Source organism: Apiospora phragmitis (assembly GCF_038363925.1).
Source record: "Apiospora phragmitis strain CBS 135458 chromosome Unknown utg000007l:2111988.0-4706623.0:1.0-2598199.0, whole genome shotgun sequence".
Taxonomy (NCBI): Eukaryota; Fungi; Ascomycota; class Sordariomycetes; order Amphisphaeriales; family Apiosporaceae; genus Apiospora; species Apiospora phragmitis.
In genome coordinates, this window is record NW_027117406.1 from 654,674 (window position 1) to 673,001 (window position 18,328).

The following is an 18,328-nucleotide window of genomic DNA, read 5'->3' on the forward strand; positions in this document are numbered from 1 at the left end:
ATGGACACTGGCTTGAAGGTTTTGGTAGAAGGATTGGGTGGTGATGGAGCCGTGGAGTAAGTAATTATGAACCTTTAGGTACCCTACCAGGCACTGATCGTTCCAGTATCGTGTTCATCCACGGCCTCAGCGGAGATTACATCTCGACTTGGACACACAAAAACAATGTCTGCTGGATTAAAGATACAAATTTCCTCCCACATTCCTTCCCTGCCGCTCGCATTATGTCTTTCAAATACGACTCTGGGAAGATCATTGAAGGAATGTCTCAATCTATCACTTCTCTCTCTAAGGAGTTGCTGTCAGCCCTGTGGACCAAGCGTACCAAGTGGCAGGTGAGATCCCTATGGAAGCATCACGTTGATCCTTCTACTAATTGTCCACCAAGCGACGCCCTATAGTATTCATATGCCATTCACTAGGGGGTCTGATTGCGAAGGCGGTGAGTTCGAACCTATTCCCCGTTCAACAAGAGTTTGCTGACGCATGGATACAAGGCCGTGTTGAATGCACAAGGCGACATCAAGTTAGACCTCCACAAGTCTATCTTCGAATGCACGAAAGCCTTCTTATTTTTCGGCACCCCACATCGAGGGCAGCGATGCTGCGGAATGGGCTAGTATCTTGGCCGGAATCACCAACACAATCCTTGGCAAACCCAGGAATAACTTGGTGAATGAGCTGCAGGGGGAGAGCATCACGATTGAGGCAATGCTCAGCAACTTTCGCAAGTTTCAGTCAGAATGGGACATCATTGCCATCGTAGAGAAAATTCCAATGGCACCGGGTAGAAAATTGGTAATACATTGCACCCAACCCCAGGAACTTCAAACTGGAAGCTAACAAGGTATAGGTTGTATCGAAAGATTCAGCCTATCTGCACTTGGATAACGAGAGATTTACGGAGCTCTCTGAAAACCATGAGAATATATGCAAGTTCGAGTCAGTGGAGTCTACTGGCTTCGAGTTCGTGGTCGCCTGTTTGGAGGATTGTCTATCTAAGCATTTGCAAGTTAGTTACAAGCAAAGTTCAACGGCACGTGAAGCTGGTCTTCTCATCACTGATGGTTCTGAAGAAGGCAGCCTTGATTATGTCCTCGAGAGCAATTCAGCTTAACAAATATTACATCAGCCCTCCGGATCTTGAAGAGAGGATTCGGCATTCAAGCGAGGCGGTTGAGACAGCCAAAGGAGAGAAGGTCAAGCCCAAGAGGTTTCTACTTTACGGCATTGGAGGAAGCGGGAAAACCCAGGCTTGTTGCAAGTTATTTAATAATGAGAACGTCAGGTATGAACGATGAATATACACTTTTTCAAGTGATTTTACTCATAATAAGAAAGGTTTCAGCATCGATTTTGGATTGATGCTTCTACTCGGGAGTCTATTGAAGAAGGCTTCTCGGCTATTGCGCAGAAGGCTGATGTCAGAAACGCATTGGAATGGCTGGAATCATCAGACAGCAGCTGGCTCCTTGTTCTGGACGACTTCGATTTTGACAATCTGCTACCGGACGAGTTCAGTCCCAAAGTAGGCGATGGACTCATCCTCATATCAGCAAGAAGGAATGTCGACAGCCAGTGGGTTGATGATTCGTACAGATTGGAAGGTTTACCAGTGGCTGAATCACGAAGCCTGTTGCTAAAGGGTACTGTTAAAGGTCTTCCAAGTGCTCAAGACAACGCCGACGCAACAGAACTGGTCAAATTGCTCGGCCATCTTCCATTGGCAATCAACATCGCAAGTGCTCACATTCGATTATGGGCGGACGATGAGCCGAGGGGAACAAATTGGATTCGGCGTTACATCAATGACTGGCAAAGCGTTTTCGACCACAAGGCTGTTGGGGAGAGTCGAAAAGTCGGTGCAACAATCCAAATGACTTTGGAGGAAATAAGACGTAAGGGCGGTACAGAGTCGGCCGACATCATCGATCTTCTGAAATTGCTGTCATTTTTTCACCAATACAGCATTTCCGAATCAATCTTCGCACAAGCTTTGGGCGTCACCAAATCCAGACAAGTATGGGTCGCGGGCCTGGAGAACACGACAACGAACAGAGATCTCTTGATGGACGCAAGGTATCGCACTGCGCGCGGCCATCTGAAGCAATACTGCTTGTTAGGCTCTGATGCTGGCTTCAATCGCGACCATCAAGATATGGAACGCCGGCCGCGCTCGGACTACAACGTGTTATCTGTGCACTCCTTGATCGCCGCGTACATGCGTACGAACATGGACGATGCAGAGTACCAGAGCTGGATCGTCAAGGTAGCCAACATACTGGTGGCCAATTTAAATGCAGGAGACCCTGGGACCGATCTTCTATTACACCTCACCCATCTCTACAACGCCGCATCCCGCCAGAATGGTGGCCAAGACCACCGCCCTAATGACCTGATCCAAGTACCCTGCTTGTTCGACGTCGACGACCGTCTGGTCTACATACCTGAGAAGATTGCTAATGTGTTTTCCAAATGGGGGCATTTCAGCAAAGTGATCTGTCTCAGGGAGGGCGTCGCAGCCAGACTCGAGGAATTCGAGAGATCATCGCCGAAGACTGTGCAGCGCTTGGTTCTCGACGTTGCCCTCAGTTACAAAATCTTATCAGAGGCATATGACGACGACGGGCGATACCAGGAAGCTCTCAAAGCCAGGATAAAAGCAAAGCGCTTGTACGAGAGATACCATCCACCAGAGCACTGGGACATGCTGCAGTGCGACGAGGCGATAGCCAAGAGTCTTCAACATCTCAATATGGCTGGCGATGCCTTGAGTTATCACAACAGAGTGATCAAAACACTGTCAAGTAGGATCCCCGACCAATCTGCAAACCGCAAGCAGGTCGAACTTGAAGGTCTTCTACCAGCATATCGAAGCCAGGCTAGAAGTCTTATGCAAATTGGGAAAGTAGCGCAGGCCGAAGTGATACTCCGATATGTCCTGAAACAATACTCCGAATTTGGGGTTAGTGAGGGACATCTCGACCTTTTGCGTTGTAAAGCTCTCTGGGGTGACGCCCTTGAAATGGAGGGGAATCACGCGGCTGCACTCATCCAACGAAGGGAGGTTCTCAAACAGCGCTACCAGGATGATAAGCACCGCCCAGACACACTCCTCGCCAAGGAGGAGGTTGCCAAGAGCTACGTTGCACTCGGTCAAGCCGACGAGGCGAGATATCTGCGCGAAGACGTCTTAGAAGAGTGGCAAAATCTTTTGAAAGCCAGGCAGATCGACGATACTTATCCGCCATTGGTGACAGCCAGGATCAATCTTGCCCATAACCTCTGCAACTTGGGAGAAAAGGGTGGAGCGACGAAGATGTTCAAAGAAGTTATTGAACTCGGTAAAAACAAGGCCCATCAGGTTCATCGCCAGCGGTGTGAAGAAAAGCAGTGCAATGAAAAGCATTGCTATGGGGAGCAGTGTGCTGCGCTGTATTGCAAAAACACACATGCTTGGTACAACGTCGACAGCGCAGTCGACACCTTGGAGCACTTGGTCTATATTCATTACGACGCTAAAGATCGGCAGGCTTCAGAAGAAGCAAAAGACGAGCTGCTCCGAATTTGGGACGCTAAGCTCAAAACAGAGCAACGGGTTCCTGATTATCTGCTCTTGCGGAATCGCCTGGCTAGTATGGTTGGTATTCCCAAACAAAGAGTGCAAGAAAGGGAACGCATTCTCGAGGTTGCGATCAGAAACCTCGTAAACAGAGATATCTCTGACCCTCTCCGATTGAATTTACACGGCGCAGCATCGCTAATACGAGCAAGCATGATTCGGGACTTTGATGGCCTGGGTGATCACGCATCTATACTCGATCACTGGTATGCGATATGGGTAGCAGATGGTCAACTAAACCTTCCCAAAAAGTACGAAGAAGCCTTCCAACAGGCGGAGCGGGCCGCTGCAGCGATCGAAGGCAGCCCCATGGAGAGAAGAGTGGTTGAATCGGCACATCGACACCAAGACCGCATCGGTGTTGGACTACGCCGACTGAACGTACCAACACAGTTGGTGTCTCAGCAACAGAGGATAATGCAGCTGGAGAGAATCAAATGGCATAGAACCCAAATGCAGAGAAGTCAAAGTCTGGGTTCGTTTCCTAGACTACAAGGATTCCTGGAACTCGTAACCAGGCGAGCTTAGATGCCATTAGGAGGTAGCACTCGCTAGTAAGGAGACGAACGGTTTGCGGTAGGTGTTTCCTGTTCTCTACCGTATATACGTTTATCTGTTAAATCAATCTATTGGTCCTTTAGTACGCGAATTATCAATGAGGCCCAGCGGCTAAAACCCGTTACGTCAAGCAATTTGATGCGACCTTCAGTGTATCCGCAGCACAACGCACAACTACAGCGAGCCGTGCGATCATTGTCCAACCGCTTTACTTATAGAAATTCATCGTAGCTCTCGTGAGAGCTCCTCGCATATGCCGACTAATAAATCAGAAAATTCCAAAGGGAAAACGGTGCGGGGTAGAGGGTGCAGCCTCCGGTGAGCACACCGGATGCTGCTTGAAAGGGCAGCAGGACGAAGCAGCAGACCTTCTCGTGGTGTCCGGCGTTAGTAGCTGCGATGGGTGCGCGTCGTACGGTGGTGGTTTAGCTTTAGTGCAGAGTTTTCTGCAACTGCGGGGTACCCCACCGAGGTACTCAAACACATCGTGAGCGAAGCCAACAAGCTGCAAGAGGGATACTGGGATAAGAAAACCACCCGACTCGGAGCCGTTTTGGCGATTGAGACAGGACACCCTCGAATCAGTCTGGCTCTGAGTAGGCGCGGCGTGAGGGAAGCGTTGCCTGATCTGTGTTGTCACAGAAAGCCCGAACCACTCGCGTATACGTTGGATGCGCGCGCGAGGAGCAAAGCCCGCCACCGGCGATACGTCCCGGAGACACAACGCACCGCATCTGAACATCATATGGCAGAAGCTGGTTTGGTTAATGGATAGAGTGCAGGTGATCATGCCGGCGTGGCGGTCACTCTGCGTCTCTACTCTGCAAAACATAGTCAGCCCTGCACCGGAAACAGTGTATGGTAACGGGAAGCCGGACCTGGGGTCGTGCCCAGGGTTGCCGGTGGGCTACGGGGAGTGAAGGTAGCTGTAGTGTAGTGGTTCCGGGCGGTGCGTGCGGCCTCCTTAGCCAGCTCGTCTGCTCGCTCGTTACCCAGTACCCCGGTGTGAGCTGGGATCCAGTGGATGTTAACGCATATGTCTTCTGGTTGCAGGGTAGCTAGTTGACTCGAAATCTGCCGTAGGAGCCACTGGCCGGACGGGCGTTCTGGCCACGCGGAAGAGGCGATGGCGGCCTGGTTGTCGGTGAAAATATCGATCCTGATGGACTGTCGATTCCGCAATCGCAGGGTAATTCCCAGGGCCCGGAAAACCCACTCCTTAAACTACCCTCTGGTCATATTATAGCACCACGGCCCACAAGCTACAGTGGCTCCAGGGCATGCTACAGCAGAGCCTTCGGGACATCTGCAGCTACCCTAGAGCCTTCCACCACCATCATCACCACCATCGCCACCTCCGTTACCCTAGACCCGGCCATTAGCACCACAACTCCAGGGCCGGACATCACTGCGGCAGTAGCGGCTCTAGTGGCCGCGGGTGCTACCGTGGTAGCACCCTTACAACACGCCAAGAGGCCTGTACCACCACCAAGGGGACCACGGGGCCCTCTTTTCAGAAGGCCCACAGGGCCTGTCACTAACCAAGCCCCCTTCACCACGGTGGCTGCCCAGCGCATGCTAGCCAATAAGACAGTCAAGCTTCCGTACCTACGCATGCCACACGTCGGCTGAAGCCTCCTACCAAAAGGTGTGAAGATTCCAGATCGGCATTCTGAATCTACATGGCATGATAAGGACGGATCATAAGGACCATGGCAGGCTCCTTATGTCACCAAGACCGCCAAACAACGCTGGGTGAACGAGTGGGAGGGTGCAGTTCACGGAAGAGTCCTACACCACCATCTCCTCAGCCCAGAAAAGGCCACACTTCTCAGGTACCAAGGCCTAAAGCGTGCGGTAGCGGCCATTGTGTTCCAGCTCCGGAGCGGCAAGATCGGCCTCAGGGACTACTTGTGGCAGATCCGACGCACCGACTCCCCGCTGTGCGACTGCGGTGACCGATAAACGATTCGACACATTCTACTCAACTACAACCGCTACAACGCCCTCCGAGAAAAAGTCTAAGGAAGCGCCGGCTCCGGTTAGAAGGCACCCAGGCCTCCCACCACCACGAGGATCATATAGGAGTCCCAGCGAGCCAAAACAGCCGCCATATTAATACTCCGTACGGGCCTTCTAGGACGCTTCACTCGGGCCTCGGTGGATGACGAGCCGCCGCCGAGAAAGCCCCCGAAGGAGCCACCGAAAGAGCCCCCTAAAGGCTCTTCCGGGCCTGATGAGCCCAAGGAGACGACCCTTCGGCCACCTAACCCGCGGTGAATAGCAGACCCCACAGAACATGTACAGTCACTACCAGCACATTGTCACTTCGACGGGCCGGAAAGCTGCATTGCAGGCGCGCGAACGCTACCCTGTAGACTACTACCGGGGAGGTATGTCGGTCGAAAGGGCGACGAGCAGGCGTCGACAGGGCCGCCACATCCGGCCGCCAACACGATCGGCAGCGTACCGATGGATATTCGCATACCAGTGCACCAAGAGAGCCAGTAACATTGCATCAATGCACTGAAACCTTCCCACACAGCGAAGCTCCAGTTGCTGTTGCCAAACCGCAGCGTTCCCCCGAGTAGGGGCTCAACACGAACCATTCCACTGGAACAAGGACCTCACCAGCACCAGCATCACCGCACCACCCTCACCCCGGGGGCTGCCTACACAGTCACCCTGCACCGTCAGCCTAAAGTTTCCCCTTCCCCTCTCCTTTCTCGTTCTCTCTCAACGTTGCATCATTGGTTCTTTAAATATAGATAGTCACGTAGTGTAGATAGCCATTACGGAAGGACACATGGCGTATGCAGGGCTTGTGCGGCAATTTCAGGGCGATGGAGGCTGGCAGAAGGATGGGGCCCGTGGTAGTTCGCTTGACCCTTCAGAATCAAACCAAAATTGCTCGCGCCTGTCAGCGTATCGGGGTGTTGCTGGCCCAATAAATTCTGATATGCCTCCATGGCCCGTCGGCTAATCTTTTCGGCCTTATGGTATTCCCCTTGGCCTTGGAGTATCGACGCCAAGAGCGCCATCTTTGTCAGCGCTGACGTTATCATCATCTCCTAAGGTCATCTCTTTCACCTTAAATGCTTTCAAGGCTAGATCCTGTGTTGAATTGTAATTGCCCCGTGCTACAAACACCACGCCACGTTTATGGGCAACCAAGCCCATTTGTTCGCTGCTGCTTCGCCAGGAGGCTATTGATCATATAAGGACTCGAGGTGTGCTATTAATTGTTGGTACTTTGTCCGCTTTAGGAAGTCTCCGGCAGGAACTCCTTAGCCATCAGGCTGAAAAACTTGTGTTTCATACCTCCTTATTATGACGCGAAGACAGCAGAACTCTTGTACAAAACTGTACGAGAGCACGGATCCCGTATAAATAGTCAGCAATAGCTACTGTTCTAAGAGACAAGGCTTGTAACAAATTAAGATATTATATAACTTGTTATCCGCGGCGTCTTCATCAGTTGGTAGTGCTGTCTCCCTGTAATTCTAAGCACCCAAACCGTAATTCCATGCAGATGGGAAAAGCTCATGAGGGACAGCAGATCAGTAGCAGATAGTGTTTCCTCGCGTAAACGTTCGAATGATAAACACCATGTGGTATTCACAGAGTTAGATGCTCTACTATTTCGATAGAGGTCTCCCAAACCCCAGTCTAGCAGGCTTCCCTTCCGCCTCGAAGTGACAAGAATCGATCCATTTCGGCTTTGTGGCAGATAGATCCCAAGCGGCATTGACATATCTTGTGGTCTCCGCTGGGGAAAGATTACTTCGACATTATCGGCGTTGTCTAGGATCAGGATCCACCGGCCGTTAGTTTCGTCGCATAGCCAGTTACTCACGCAGGGGAGGTATAACGAGGCGGAAAAGATCTACTTGGAAGTGTTAAGGCTACGGCAGGAGGCATTAGGAGAGGAACATCCCTCCGCACTCACCAGCCTGAACAGCCTGGCACTCGTGCTCAAGGGCCAGGGGAAGTATAAGGAGGAGGAGAGGATGCATCGGGAGACACTGGCGCTGAGGGAGACGGGGCTGGGCCGCGAGCATCTCGATACACTTGACAGCATGGACAACCTGGCAGAAGTATTTAGCAACCTCCGAATTCGTAGCAAGGTCGATAACGCAAAATAGCATACACATCCGCCCAGAGAATTCAAATGCGGCTGACTAACCGAGAATTGCGTATTGCTTTATCTCCTAGCTGATAACAGTAGCTAGAAACTATCTAGTAGTAGGCAATTATTGTCACCGTGAAATTGAAATTACATTAAGCAACAATATAGATTTGTCGCACGGGAAAGGGAGCAATAGGTGGTATTGAGCATATGGAGAGTAATAAGGTGCTGCTCTACAAAAGGAAGTCTAGTAAAGAAAGTGAATCACCTTCGGGTGCTATATATGGACAAAAGAAAATGCTGACTAAGTATGCTAACCCTGTTAGGGTGCTTGACCCCTGTCACTACTGCGACAAGATTCTCTATCGGAGCTATATTATTAAATATGAAGACTGTAAACTAGTAGATAGTGAATGTTAAAATATTAGGCCCTCGTTTAACTCAGTATTTTAATACCGATTGTTGCTGGCTTGGGTGGTGAGCACAGGAGCGATGGGTAATATGATCACAGACGAGAGCAAAACAACAGGCAACCCGTCCACAAGGAAGGAGTATTGCCCTAAACTTGGAAAGAGGCAGAAGGCGCCCTTTAGATAATTGAGAGAGGTAAGAGTCTAGAGCAGGCGTGCAAATGCACGCCTGCCTTAAAAGGACTAGTGTACTGTCACTCACAGTATTCCACCCCCGATTACTCGATCGGGGCTAACTGACCCGGCTTGCTGCCTTCTACGGTGGCATTATTGGTGTTTTGGCCGTCAACTGAGGCGGGCTATGAATTGCTACACACACACCGGGCTGGGCCGAATTTTGGTAACCAAAGGTACAAAGGAACGGTCGTCTCACGAGGCCGGAGAGGGAAAATGGTGCGGGGTAGAGGGTTCAGCCCCTCAGAACCGTCCAAGTTCCGTTCTCCCAATAGTAAGAGACCTCTCTAAGCTCTTATCTAGGGGGAGAGCGGACGTTGACCTTGTGCAACAAAGTGTCTCAGAAAAGGAAGACCCAGCACCACCCGCACGGACTATACAAAAACAGCTAAATTGAAGCAAAACGGACCAGAACGGTGCTTAGCACCGTATCCTGCCATTTATGGTTCCCAGATTTTCCCACCGTTTCTATTTGTACCTTCGCTTCGTAGGCGCTGCTGCTATTTCCAGTGGCCCAATCATGCTCAACTTCGAACCAGAAGCCCTGATAACTATACACCCAACTGTCGTTTCGTTCCATTTCCGTCTCCGTCTCTAGGAAATACGCCCATACGCCTGATCTTGTATTTGTACAGAGAGCACTGTAGCCGCTTAACTGCAAGTTGCCTTCCCATAGCTTGGTCATTAACATGCACTTACACCTTACATTAAATAGTATGTGCAGTGGCAAGCTCGTGGTTAGGTTGTAAGCTACGGACGGATGTAATAACGCTGTAATTACACTGCGCTGTGTTGGAGGTCGGCGCGATTATCGCCAACGCGTTGAATAGTAGGCGGTAACGGAGCGAATTGGCGTGGCCGACGGTTGCCTGCTTGCACCAACCAACACACAAGGCTTGGCTCTAATAATCCGAAACGGTGTATCTTACAGTGTGATCTTCTCTCGCCGTCCCACGATTTTCGCCAGACGAAAATAGTTCCACCACCGAGGGTAGATCGTTGCAATGTCGGGTTCAAGACTTACCCCATCTTCTACTGTGACAGCTAGCGGGCTGAGCCCCAACGGCCCCGGCGAGTATGAGGTCTGCGGCGGGGTGGACAGTATCCTTTGCAAGTCCGCGAGTTCTTCATGATGGCTAAGGCGGCCTACTTTGAGCTGACGGGTTTGATCCCTACTCTCGACACAAGCCAACGCTGCGTGGTCAAATCCGGTACTATTGTTAAGGCGGATCTTCACGCCCGATTGACAGCAGCTCTCTAGCAGCTCCGTCTCGAGCAGGTAGCGTCCAGCACTGTCGATTGGCATCCCGGCTCCAACGACATGGTGCACAACCTATTTCACCTATCTCTTTACTCACTCATCCATGGTTCGTCTCGCATTTTTCTTGAAGTACTACCGGCCTATGACCTGCATATTAATATCCAACCAGGAAAGTCTCCTTTCTTCTCTGAAGAAGTCGTCGGACTTGCCAATACCGTAGAGAATTAGGCCGGCAGGGGGGGCAACCGTGCCAGAGCCTCCGGGACTTACCGGATACATTGTAGGGGACAACAATGCCTGGTCTAACACGTATCAGTGGCTGCCCTCCAACCTAGTTTTCAAAGAAGAAGGCTCTGTTCGATTCACGAGCTACATCAACAACCTACACCCACGAAAGTATAGCCAAGTCTACCGAGTTATTGAGGAACTCATCGAAGTGGCCATACCTGTCTGGGATCAAGCTCTGGGTGAATGGGGGCGAAAGGAGCCGAGATGCAGTCTTCCTACCGAGACATAGTACGTCCAACATCTAATCTAACCAACCCACTTGCTCCATCCCTAATCGCCTTTTTTAAATAGTGATGGATGGTCAGAGGGGTTCTAGGAGCCATTCGACGAAAAGTCCCTTGCTGAACGCGAAGACGAGTTGTTAGCACCCGATTACGATGAGATAGCGGACCGTTTTAATTGGCCGAAAGTGAAAAACCGCGACCAACTCAAGTCTATGGCGGAGGAACGCGCCGAAGACGTTCACAAGTGGCAGTGGCAACAGATTGCAGAACCCAGTCTGCCTAAGCCCAATAATATAGATAAGGTTGATTACGCATGCAAAGAAAGCATCCGAGCAAGGTTCAAGGATATCGGAATTCAGGTCATCATAAAGTTCGCCAGCATCGATTTGACGCCTGAGAAGCCCAATACTCACCAACAGGGGCTGGTCAGGTCGAAGGCATGGTCAATGAACTAACTCATTTGCGCTATGGCACTGTACTACTATAATTGCGAAAACGTCACGGACAGCTCCCTAGCCTTCCGCATCGGAACAGATAAGGAGAATATCGAAAATAGCCCCCTGGGCATATCGACCACGATAATCATCATTGGTTGACTTCGAGCGTCTACGGCACCGAGTTCGCCGCCAATCAGTATGGACCACTTCTACAGTACTACGGCCGTGTCTAAACTCGCCAAGGGAGATTATTTGCGTTTTCCAATGTTCTGTTAGCCATGTCGCGGCAGATCTCTAGTTCGCAGGAATTGTTCGCTAAATTGTGATATAGTCGACACAAGGTGTCCTCGCTCAGCCAGAAGGATCGTACGAAGCCAGGCCATCGTCATTTTATTGCGCTATGGTTCGTAACTACGATGCCCCTCCATCCTTTCCTCGGCTTCAATGAATTTTTACTAAACAAGTCGCTGGTCGCCGTATGCGGCCTTTGTTGCAGGCGATCCAGGAACCTCGAGTGAAAGGGTCAGGTGATTGGCGCATCCAGGCGAGTTGCGAGGCCCAGGGCTGACGGTCTATTGGGAAGAGGACCAGAACGTGGAAAATGTGTATGCCTTTATGGGGAGGGCGATTCTCTTCCGGTAGCAGGTACGTGCCGAGTTTCACAGAGGCACATCACTTCGCCAGGTCCTTTGTCCATATATCTTGGCGAAGATGGAAGGTACTATGATCGACGGGGCCAGTAAAGCTGGCGATAGCCGAGGAGTATGGCCATGTATCACCTTCCTGAATCTTGCGCGGAATAACGCTGTGTTCCGTATTAGCAGTGAAAAGAAAGCACGGTATTCAAATACCTACGGAAATATATTTCCATCTCGCGGCATAGCGAGCGAGAATTGATCGGGATCTGTTGCGTCACCTTCTTCCCAGTTTTCTGCAGTTGGGCCCTAGAAGGTCAGCTTGTTTGGGCTGACACGGGCCGTTACTATAAACCATCTTGACTTCCAATGCTCCAGAAGCGTATCCGCTCTCCCTATGTCATCCTCCCACTAGCCCATATTCCTTCAAAGCATGCCGGGTCAAACACTATTAGAGAAGGCACTTGACCTGCCACGAACACACCCATTCAAACACCAAAATGAACGTATGTAATCAAATGAGGCGACCTTCTTTCGATATTCCCACACACGGTACAATCTCTTTCTATCCTCAATCCCCGAGACTCCGCGCTCTGAGCGGTACTCTCCACCCTAACCCATTCGTCTCGAAGCTTCCGCATAGCATGATGGAGCCCCCTGCTTACAGATTCATCACTCATGCGCTTGCTCCGCAAGGCCTCGGTTTTTCTACTTCACCTGTGGAACTGTAGCCTGATCGGACCCTTCCTGTAGATCTTTGTACATTGAAGTCCGTACCCGACAACGGAGGGCTTACCCCAAGCCAACGCCCATTGTCCATAGCCCGACCGCCCTATCCATACTTCAGCTGTATATTGATTGCTCTTAACATAAGCCTAGACCCGTATCCTATTTCCTCGTTTTCTAAATTAATGAGCTAAACACCCAACCTAAATGTGGGCTAAGTCAGACTGAGGTTGGGTAAGTAGGCACGATGATTAAGGCTGGCGGGATGTGTTACATCGAGTGTCTTATAAGGACGGCTCAGACTACAAATAACAATATAGACTGGAAACACCTCGGTAGAACTTAGATGATCATTGACAAGTTGTAACATACAGTGAAATTTGGGCTCTGTCGCACATCTATTCAAACGAACTCTCAAAGTCCGACTAATCCAAATGTCCATAGCCAATTTCGGGTGCGGCGTAAAGCTTGTCCTCAGACGGCCATACAGGGGTACGGTTTTTGTTGTTCTTCTTGGTCACGTCAGGCTTTTCTCCTGCCTGAGTCGCTTCCTTGAAACTCATGCTCTCTCCATCAGTTACATAACCATGGCAGGCGATGTGTGTGCCCTTCTGTAGGTGCTCATCGTCCTTGTAGCAGAGGGTGATATGAAGGCCCTTTGGGTCCTTTTGACGAACGCCATTGATGGAAGTGGTGTCATGTAAATCGGATCTGATTCGCGGTCAGCATCCGAATTTGGCATCATTTTGCCCATTGTGTCTTTATAATTACCGGATGAAGACTGCTCTTGGGTAGATTTGCTTATCTCTTGCGGTTTGGTAGGCTAAAGCCACCAACTGATGCATGCGCTCTGGAGTTTTGGGGATTTGTTGTGAGTGAAAGTAATATTTAACGATGTTGATTGTAGACATTGTTGTAAGTGAATTATATATAATGAGTTGACGGCTTGTGTTGCTGCGATGTCCCTTTTCACTTAGGGGATTCAAGACCTCTATTTAACGAGGCATGAGAGTCTGACATGCTTACCGGGCGACTAATAGAGTCATATCTGCATTGGTCTTGATTGATCTTGCGCCTGCGCTATTGAAGCGCGCGTTTCTGGGCTGATCACGGACTATTCCAAGGCACACTCGTGCATTCTCATCGAAAAACTGTAGGAAAGCGCTTCTGATGTTGCTTCGAGCGGCTGCGAGTTTCACCTTTGCTAAGTAGAACCCATGGTGATAGGATATTACTTGGGTCTGGTGGTTCGGACCCCACTTAACCGAGGTGCTCATTCGCGTTACAATGTGGGCTGGCTGGCATTTAATTCGTAAAGGACCCCCACCTTTGCCACGCCATGGCTACATGGGAATCAGCCCAGTCACGACGTTTAGCTACGGTACACAGCACTTTACCGACGAGTTATTGGATTTTTTTTAATCAACTTCTCTCCCGTATATACGCGGTAATGCGTTGGTTAGGCCTTCGTACTATATCAAAGCCACCGGTAGCTTTGGCATCATGTTCGCCGCCCCTTGCAAGCATCCGCCGTAACGTCAGACCTCAGATCGCAACCATGTCGACCCGTGGCCCTCTCTACGAGCACGTCGACGACGTCGAAAGACTCGACTACTATCGACCCGGAGGGTATCATCCCATTCAGATTGGCGACATATTCCAAACCCGATACCGGATCGTGCACAAGCTCGGTTACGGCAGTTACTCGACCATTTGGCTCGCTCGGGATGACCAAATGGCCAAGTACGTTGCTATTAAAGTAGGCACAGCTGACCATGGGTCTAAGGAACTACAACTCCTAAGTCGGATTTCCGCCTCGACCGCCTACAATGTAGGATTCGGTAGCAATCTAATTTCCCCAGTGCTGGATCGCTACGATGTCGAGGGGCCGAATGGGACACATTCGTGCCTCGTCACTACGCCGGCAAGATGTAGTCTTGCTGATGCGGCAGAAGCGGCGGATTATAGCCCATTCAACCTCTGCGTCGCCAGGTCACTTTCTGCACAGCTCGCTATGGCTGTAGCGCACATCCATGAGTTGGGATACGTCCATGGGGGTGAGTACCTTGTCTTGGCTCTCTTCGCACACAGCGGTAAACGTGACCAAGTCTCTAATTTGCCAGATCTTCATATGGGAAACATACTCCTCCAGTTGCCAAACATTGACCACCTTTCAACCCAGCAGCTTTATGACGATTTTGGGCCGCCAGTCCCCGAACTTGTGGTAAGGGTCGATAAACAGCCGCTCGCATCATCAAGCATCCCCCATACGTCTACTCTCCGATCTGGCTTGGGAAACCCGGCGATGAGATGCTACTCCCTGAAGTCAACATGTTCCTCGCCGATTTCGGCACGGCCTTCTGCCCTTCACAGGAATCGGTGTATGAGTCCTACACACCTCTGCAAATTCGACCACCCGAAGCGAGATTTGAGCCGACAGAATCCCTTTCATATCCATCGGATATCTGGAGTCTTGGGTGCATGATTTGGGCGATTCTCGGAGTGAGGCCGTTTCTTGACAGCTGGTTATTTGGGCCGGATGACGCCATAATGGATCAGGTCGACGCTCTAGGACCGATGCCGGACGAATGGTGGGAGACTTGGGAGAAGGGATCGAAGTGGTTTGTTGGTAACGGGAAGCCGAAAGAGGGGAGGCATGTGTGGACTTTCGACCAGCGATTCGAAGATGCGATTCAGGCGCCAAGACGGAGGATGGGAACAGAGGTGATTGGCGAAGAAGAGAGGGATGCTCTTTTCGAGATGATAAGAGGCATGCTTGTTTTCAAGCCGGGCGATCGTCTGAGCGCAAGTCGCGTATTGCGGACAGAGTGGATGAGGAAATGGGCAGTCCCTGAAGCTGAGAAGACTTGGGGGCAGGCGTGGCCCTGCAGCAGCAGCTCGGCGAGAAGCTCATAGACACGTACCTGCAGATAGCCATAGCCGATACCGATTCGCCAGGTGTGTTGCTGATATGGAGGGGCAGCGATGATTACGTTGAGAACCGATGAGTCTGTTTTATGGCTGGTACTGCCTTGCGGATGCTAATTTATCCATATCGGGTTAACCGGAATGCTCTCGGTCGGGTCCTTGCGTAGACTCTCGGTCGGCCCATGGATCGGCCATGCTACGTGGTCTCGTGTTCTTGCTTATAGAACAGCCGAGTCTGATATGCGCTTAGTAGAGGGCTCGTATGCAATGAATTCTGAGTAGTCTATGAAACGCCTAAGTCTCCGTCGACAAATGGTCGTGGTGTCTTTCTTGGAGTGGTCATTTATATCGGCATCGGTCTCATCAACTCCATCATCCTCGAAGTGAAGCGTATCGTTGACGTTTAAGAGATCCTTGTTCATAGTGACGGCGGATCGTGGGAAGACTGGACTTCCAGAAGCCACAGCAAGCAACAGAGGCAATAGCACAAGGCGGAAAGAGTAAAAATATTAAAGGGCCGGTCTTATTAGTTTTAAATTTATTAAAACTAAAAATATATTAAACATTATAATGTGGTTTACTATTTAATAAGTTTATTATAACATATATTAAAATAATAAATAATAAGTAACCTATATATATAAAAGGCGTTACTTTTTTAAATAACGTTATTAACGTTTAATTATTAATTAAAGCGGTTTATAAATTATTACATATATATTAAGCTAAGCCGAATTTTAATAAGTTATAAAAATAATAACTTAAAAGTATAAAAAACGATTGTTTTATAAAGCTAGAGAGGGAAAATAATATAAAGTAAAAGATATAACCTTAAGCTATAATATAAAGTTAATTAAAAAAAACTAAAACTTTAATAATATATAATATTATACTTTAAACTTTTAAAATTTAAATAAAATCGAGGAATTTTATTAAATCTATTTTAATATTACTAGGTTATTAAAATAATTTATAAAATAAAAAAAATTATTAAAGATAAGCGTTTTTATTAACATGTGAATTAAAGAGGATGCGACGAAGGAGTTCAACGCTATAGATCTAGCAGGATTTATAGGTTCGAGCTTAGTGAAGTCCGCATCCTCGACGCCGTTAGGGATGTTCACGGCGTTGATACGCTCCTTATGTCTTTATATAGGTGACATAGCCTAGTTATTTTAGAGAAAGAGAGAATTATTAGCGATAAGATTAATATAGAGACTAGTTAAGAAACCGTTTTACTTAAAGACCTACTATAAAGCGCGTACGGTTTTTAATATTTTTAAAGAAAGTTATTAAAATAATAATCTTTTAATATAAAAGGAAATATAATACTTTATTTAAGTTTAATTTTATTTATAAAAAAGTAATATATTAAAAATATATAACGCACTTTATAAGCGAGCTGCGTATTTAAGTGAGCTGCGCACTTTTAATTAACTTTCTTATAATTAACTTTATATTAACTTTTCTCTTTTAATAAGCATAGAATTAAAAAACAAAGAAAAAAGGTTTAGTTTAGCGCTTTAAACGCTTTAAAATAACCCGAAATTAAGTGTACGAAACGCTGCAGCGATATATTATGTCTTAAAGTCGACGTTACGCAGCCGACGACGCGGAATTCGACCACGATCCGAAATCTCTATAAACTTTCGAAAGCTTTCTAATTTTAAAGAAGAATTAATTATTCGATATATTATTAATTTAAATACGCGATCGTTTCCTCCTCGGCTAAATAATATAAAAAATATAGCGAATTAATTACTTAATTACGCGACGCGAGACGCGTCGGCGTTAATTAAGCCTTTAATTTCGTATAATAATAATTAAACCTCTAGACGCGTTTTAACTAAAGAATCGATTATTAAAAAGTCCTCTATAAAAATCTTAACGTATATCGCGCGTAATTTATTTTCGTACGAAATATAATTAATAAATATAAAATATAAAAAGAGGATATATATAACTTTAACGAGACCAGGTTTCTTATAAGCTAAATCTCGTCCGAAATAATCGTAACTACCTTCGATCGACGCGGAAGGCCTAAAATAATATAGTAAAGGAACTTAGAATAGGTTATAATTATTTAGGGCGTCGCATCGTCTAGCTATGCCATCCCTCCGTATATTATTTTTACCGGGAAAACGTACCTCTCTTCCTGGTACGAAAACAGCCTATTATCGAAAAACTAGGTAATTATAGTTATTAAAAGCGGCTAAACTATAAACGAAAAAAGCGAGGACTAGATTTAATATTTCGATAAATATATAAAGTTTCGTATAAAAAGTATTTATTACTTATTAATCTTTAACGGCTATAAAAGCTATTATTTAATAATTTTTAAGCTTTATTATAAAAAAAACTCGATTATTATATTTTATATACTTTTTTATTTATTATATAAACTTTAACCTTTTAATATTAATTATTTTTATATATTAAAAAAATTATATAATAAAAAAATCGAAAGTTTTATATAAGCGTATATTATTTATATTTTAAAAAAAAACTTCTTACCGGCGTTTTTAAAAGCGTTTTAAGCGACTTTTACCGTTTTAAATATATAAAAAAGTTTTTAAAAAATAAGACTCGTTTTATATAATCCGGAATATATTATTTTATAGTTAGATATAAAATTATATATTTTAATACTTTTAGGGATATTTTTTAACCTATTTATTCTTTAAAAATTAAAAACTTTAAATAATTTAATTAAGGTTTAATTTTAAACTAAATATATTTAAAACCGTATTATATAATATTAAAATAATTTTTTAATATTTATTTTAAATAGTTTTAATTAAATAATAAAGGTTATAATATAAGTTATATACTGAGTTACTTTTTTAAAAAGTAAGAACGCGACACTTTAAAAAGTA

At 47.2% G+C, this 18,328-nt stretch overlaps 4 protein-coding genes across 4 annotated transcripts; 3 read left to right on the forward strand and 1 right to left on the reverse strand.

The window, feature by feature from the left end:
* PG994_007801 (uncharacterized protein) lies at positions 1 to 4,150 on the forward strand (the record flags this gene model as incomplete). The annotated part of the gene is made up of 6 exons (XM_066859210.1): positions 1 to 56; positions 107 to 335; positions 532 to 798; positions 854 to 966; positions 1,133 to 1,288; positions 1,342 to 4,150. 6 exons carry the CDS (start codon positions 1 to 3, stop codon positions 4,148 to 4,150), a joined length of 3,630 nt encoding a protein of 1,209 aa, XP_066714697.1.
* Positions 4,151 to 6,479: 2,329 nt separating this feature from the next.
* Positions 6,480 to 8,325, forward strand: PG994_007802 (uncharacterized protein; the record flags this gene model as incomplete). Its single annotated transcript, XM_066859211.1, has 2 exons — positions 6,480 to 6,646; positions 8,142 to 8,325. The coding sequence occupies 2 exons, from the start codon at positions 6,480 to 6,482 to the stop codon at positions 8,323 to 8,325; spliced, it is 351 nt and encodes a 116-aa protein (XP_066714698.1).
* Positions 8,326 to 12,949: 4,624 nt separating this feature from the next.
* Positions 12,950 to 13,435, reverse strand: PG994_007803 (uncharacterized protein; the record flags this gene model as incomplete). Its single annotated transcript, XM_066859212.1, has 2 exons — positions 12,950 to 13,235; positions 13,296 to 13,435. The coding sequence occupies 2 exons, from the start codon at positions 13,433 to 13,435 to the stop codon at positions 12,950 to 12,952; spliced, it is 426 nt and encodes a 141-aa protein (XP_066714699.1).
* A 647-nt stretch (positions 13,436 to 14,082) lies between these two features.
* Positions 14,083 to 15,440, forward strand: PG994_007804 (protein kinase-like protein; the record flags this gene model as incomplete). The annotated part of the gene is made up of 2 exons (XM_066859213.1): positions 14,083 to 14,581; positions 14,767 to 15,440. The coding sequence occupies 2 exons, from the start codon at positions 14,083 to 14,085 to the stop codon at positions 15,438 to 15,440; spliced, it is 1,173 nt and encodes a 390-aa protein (XP_066714700.1).
* Between the last annotated feature and the right edge of the window lie 2,888 nt (positions 15,441 to 18,328).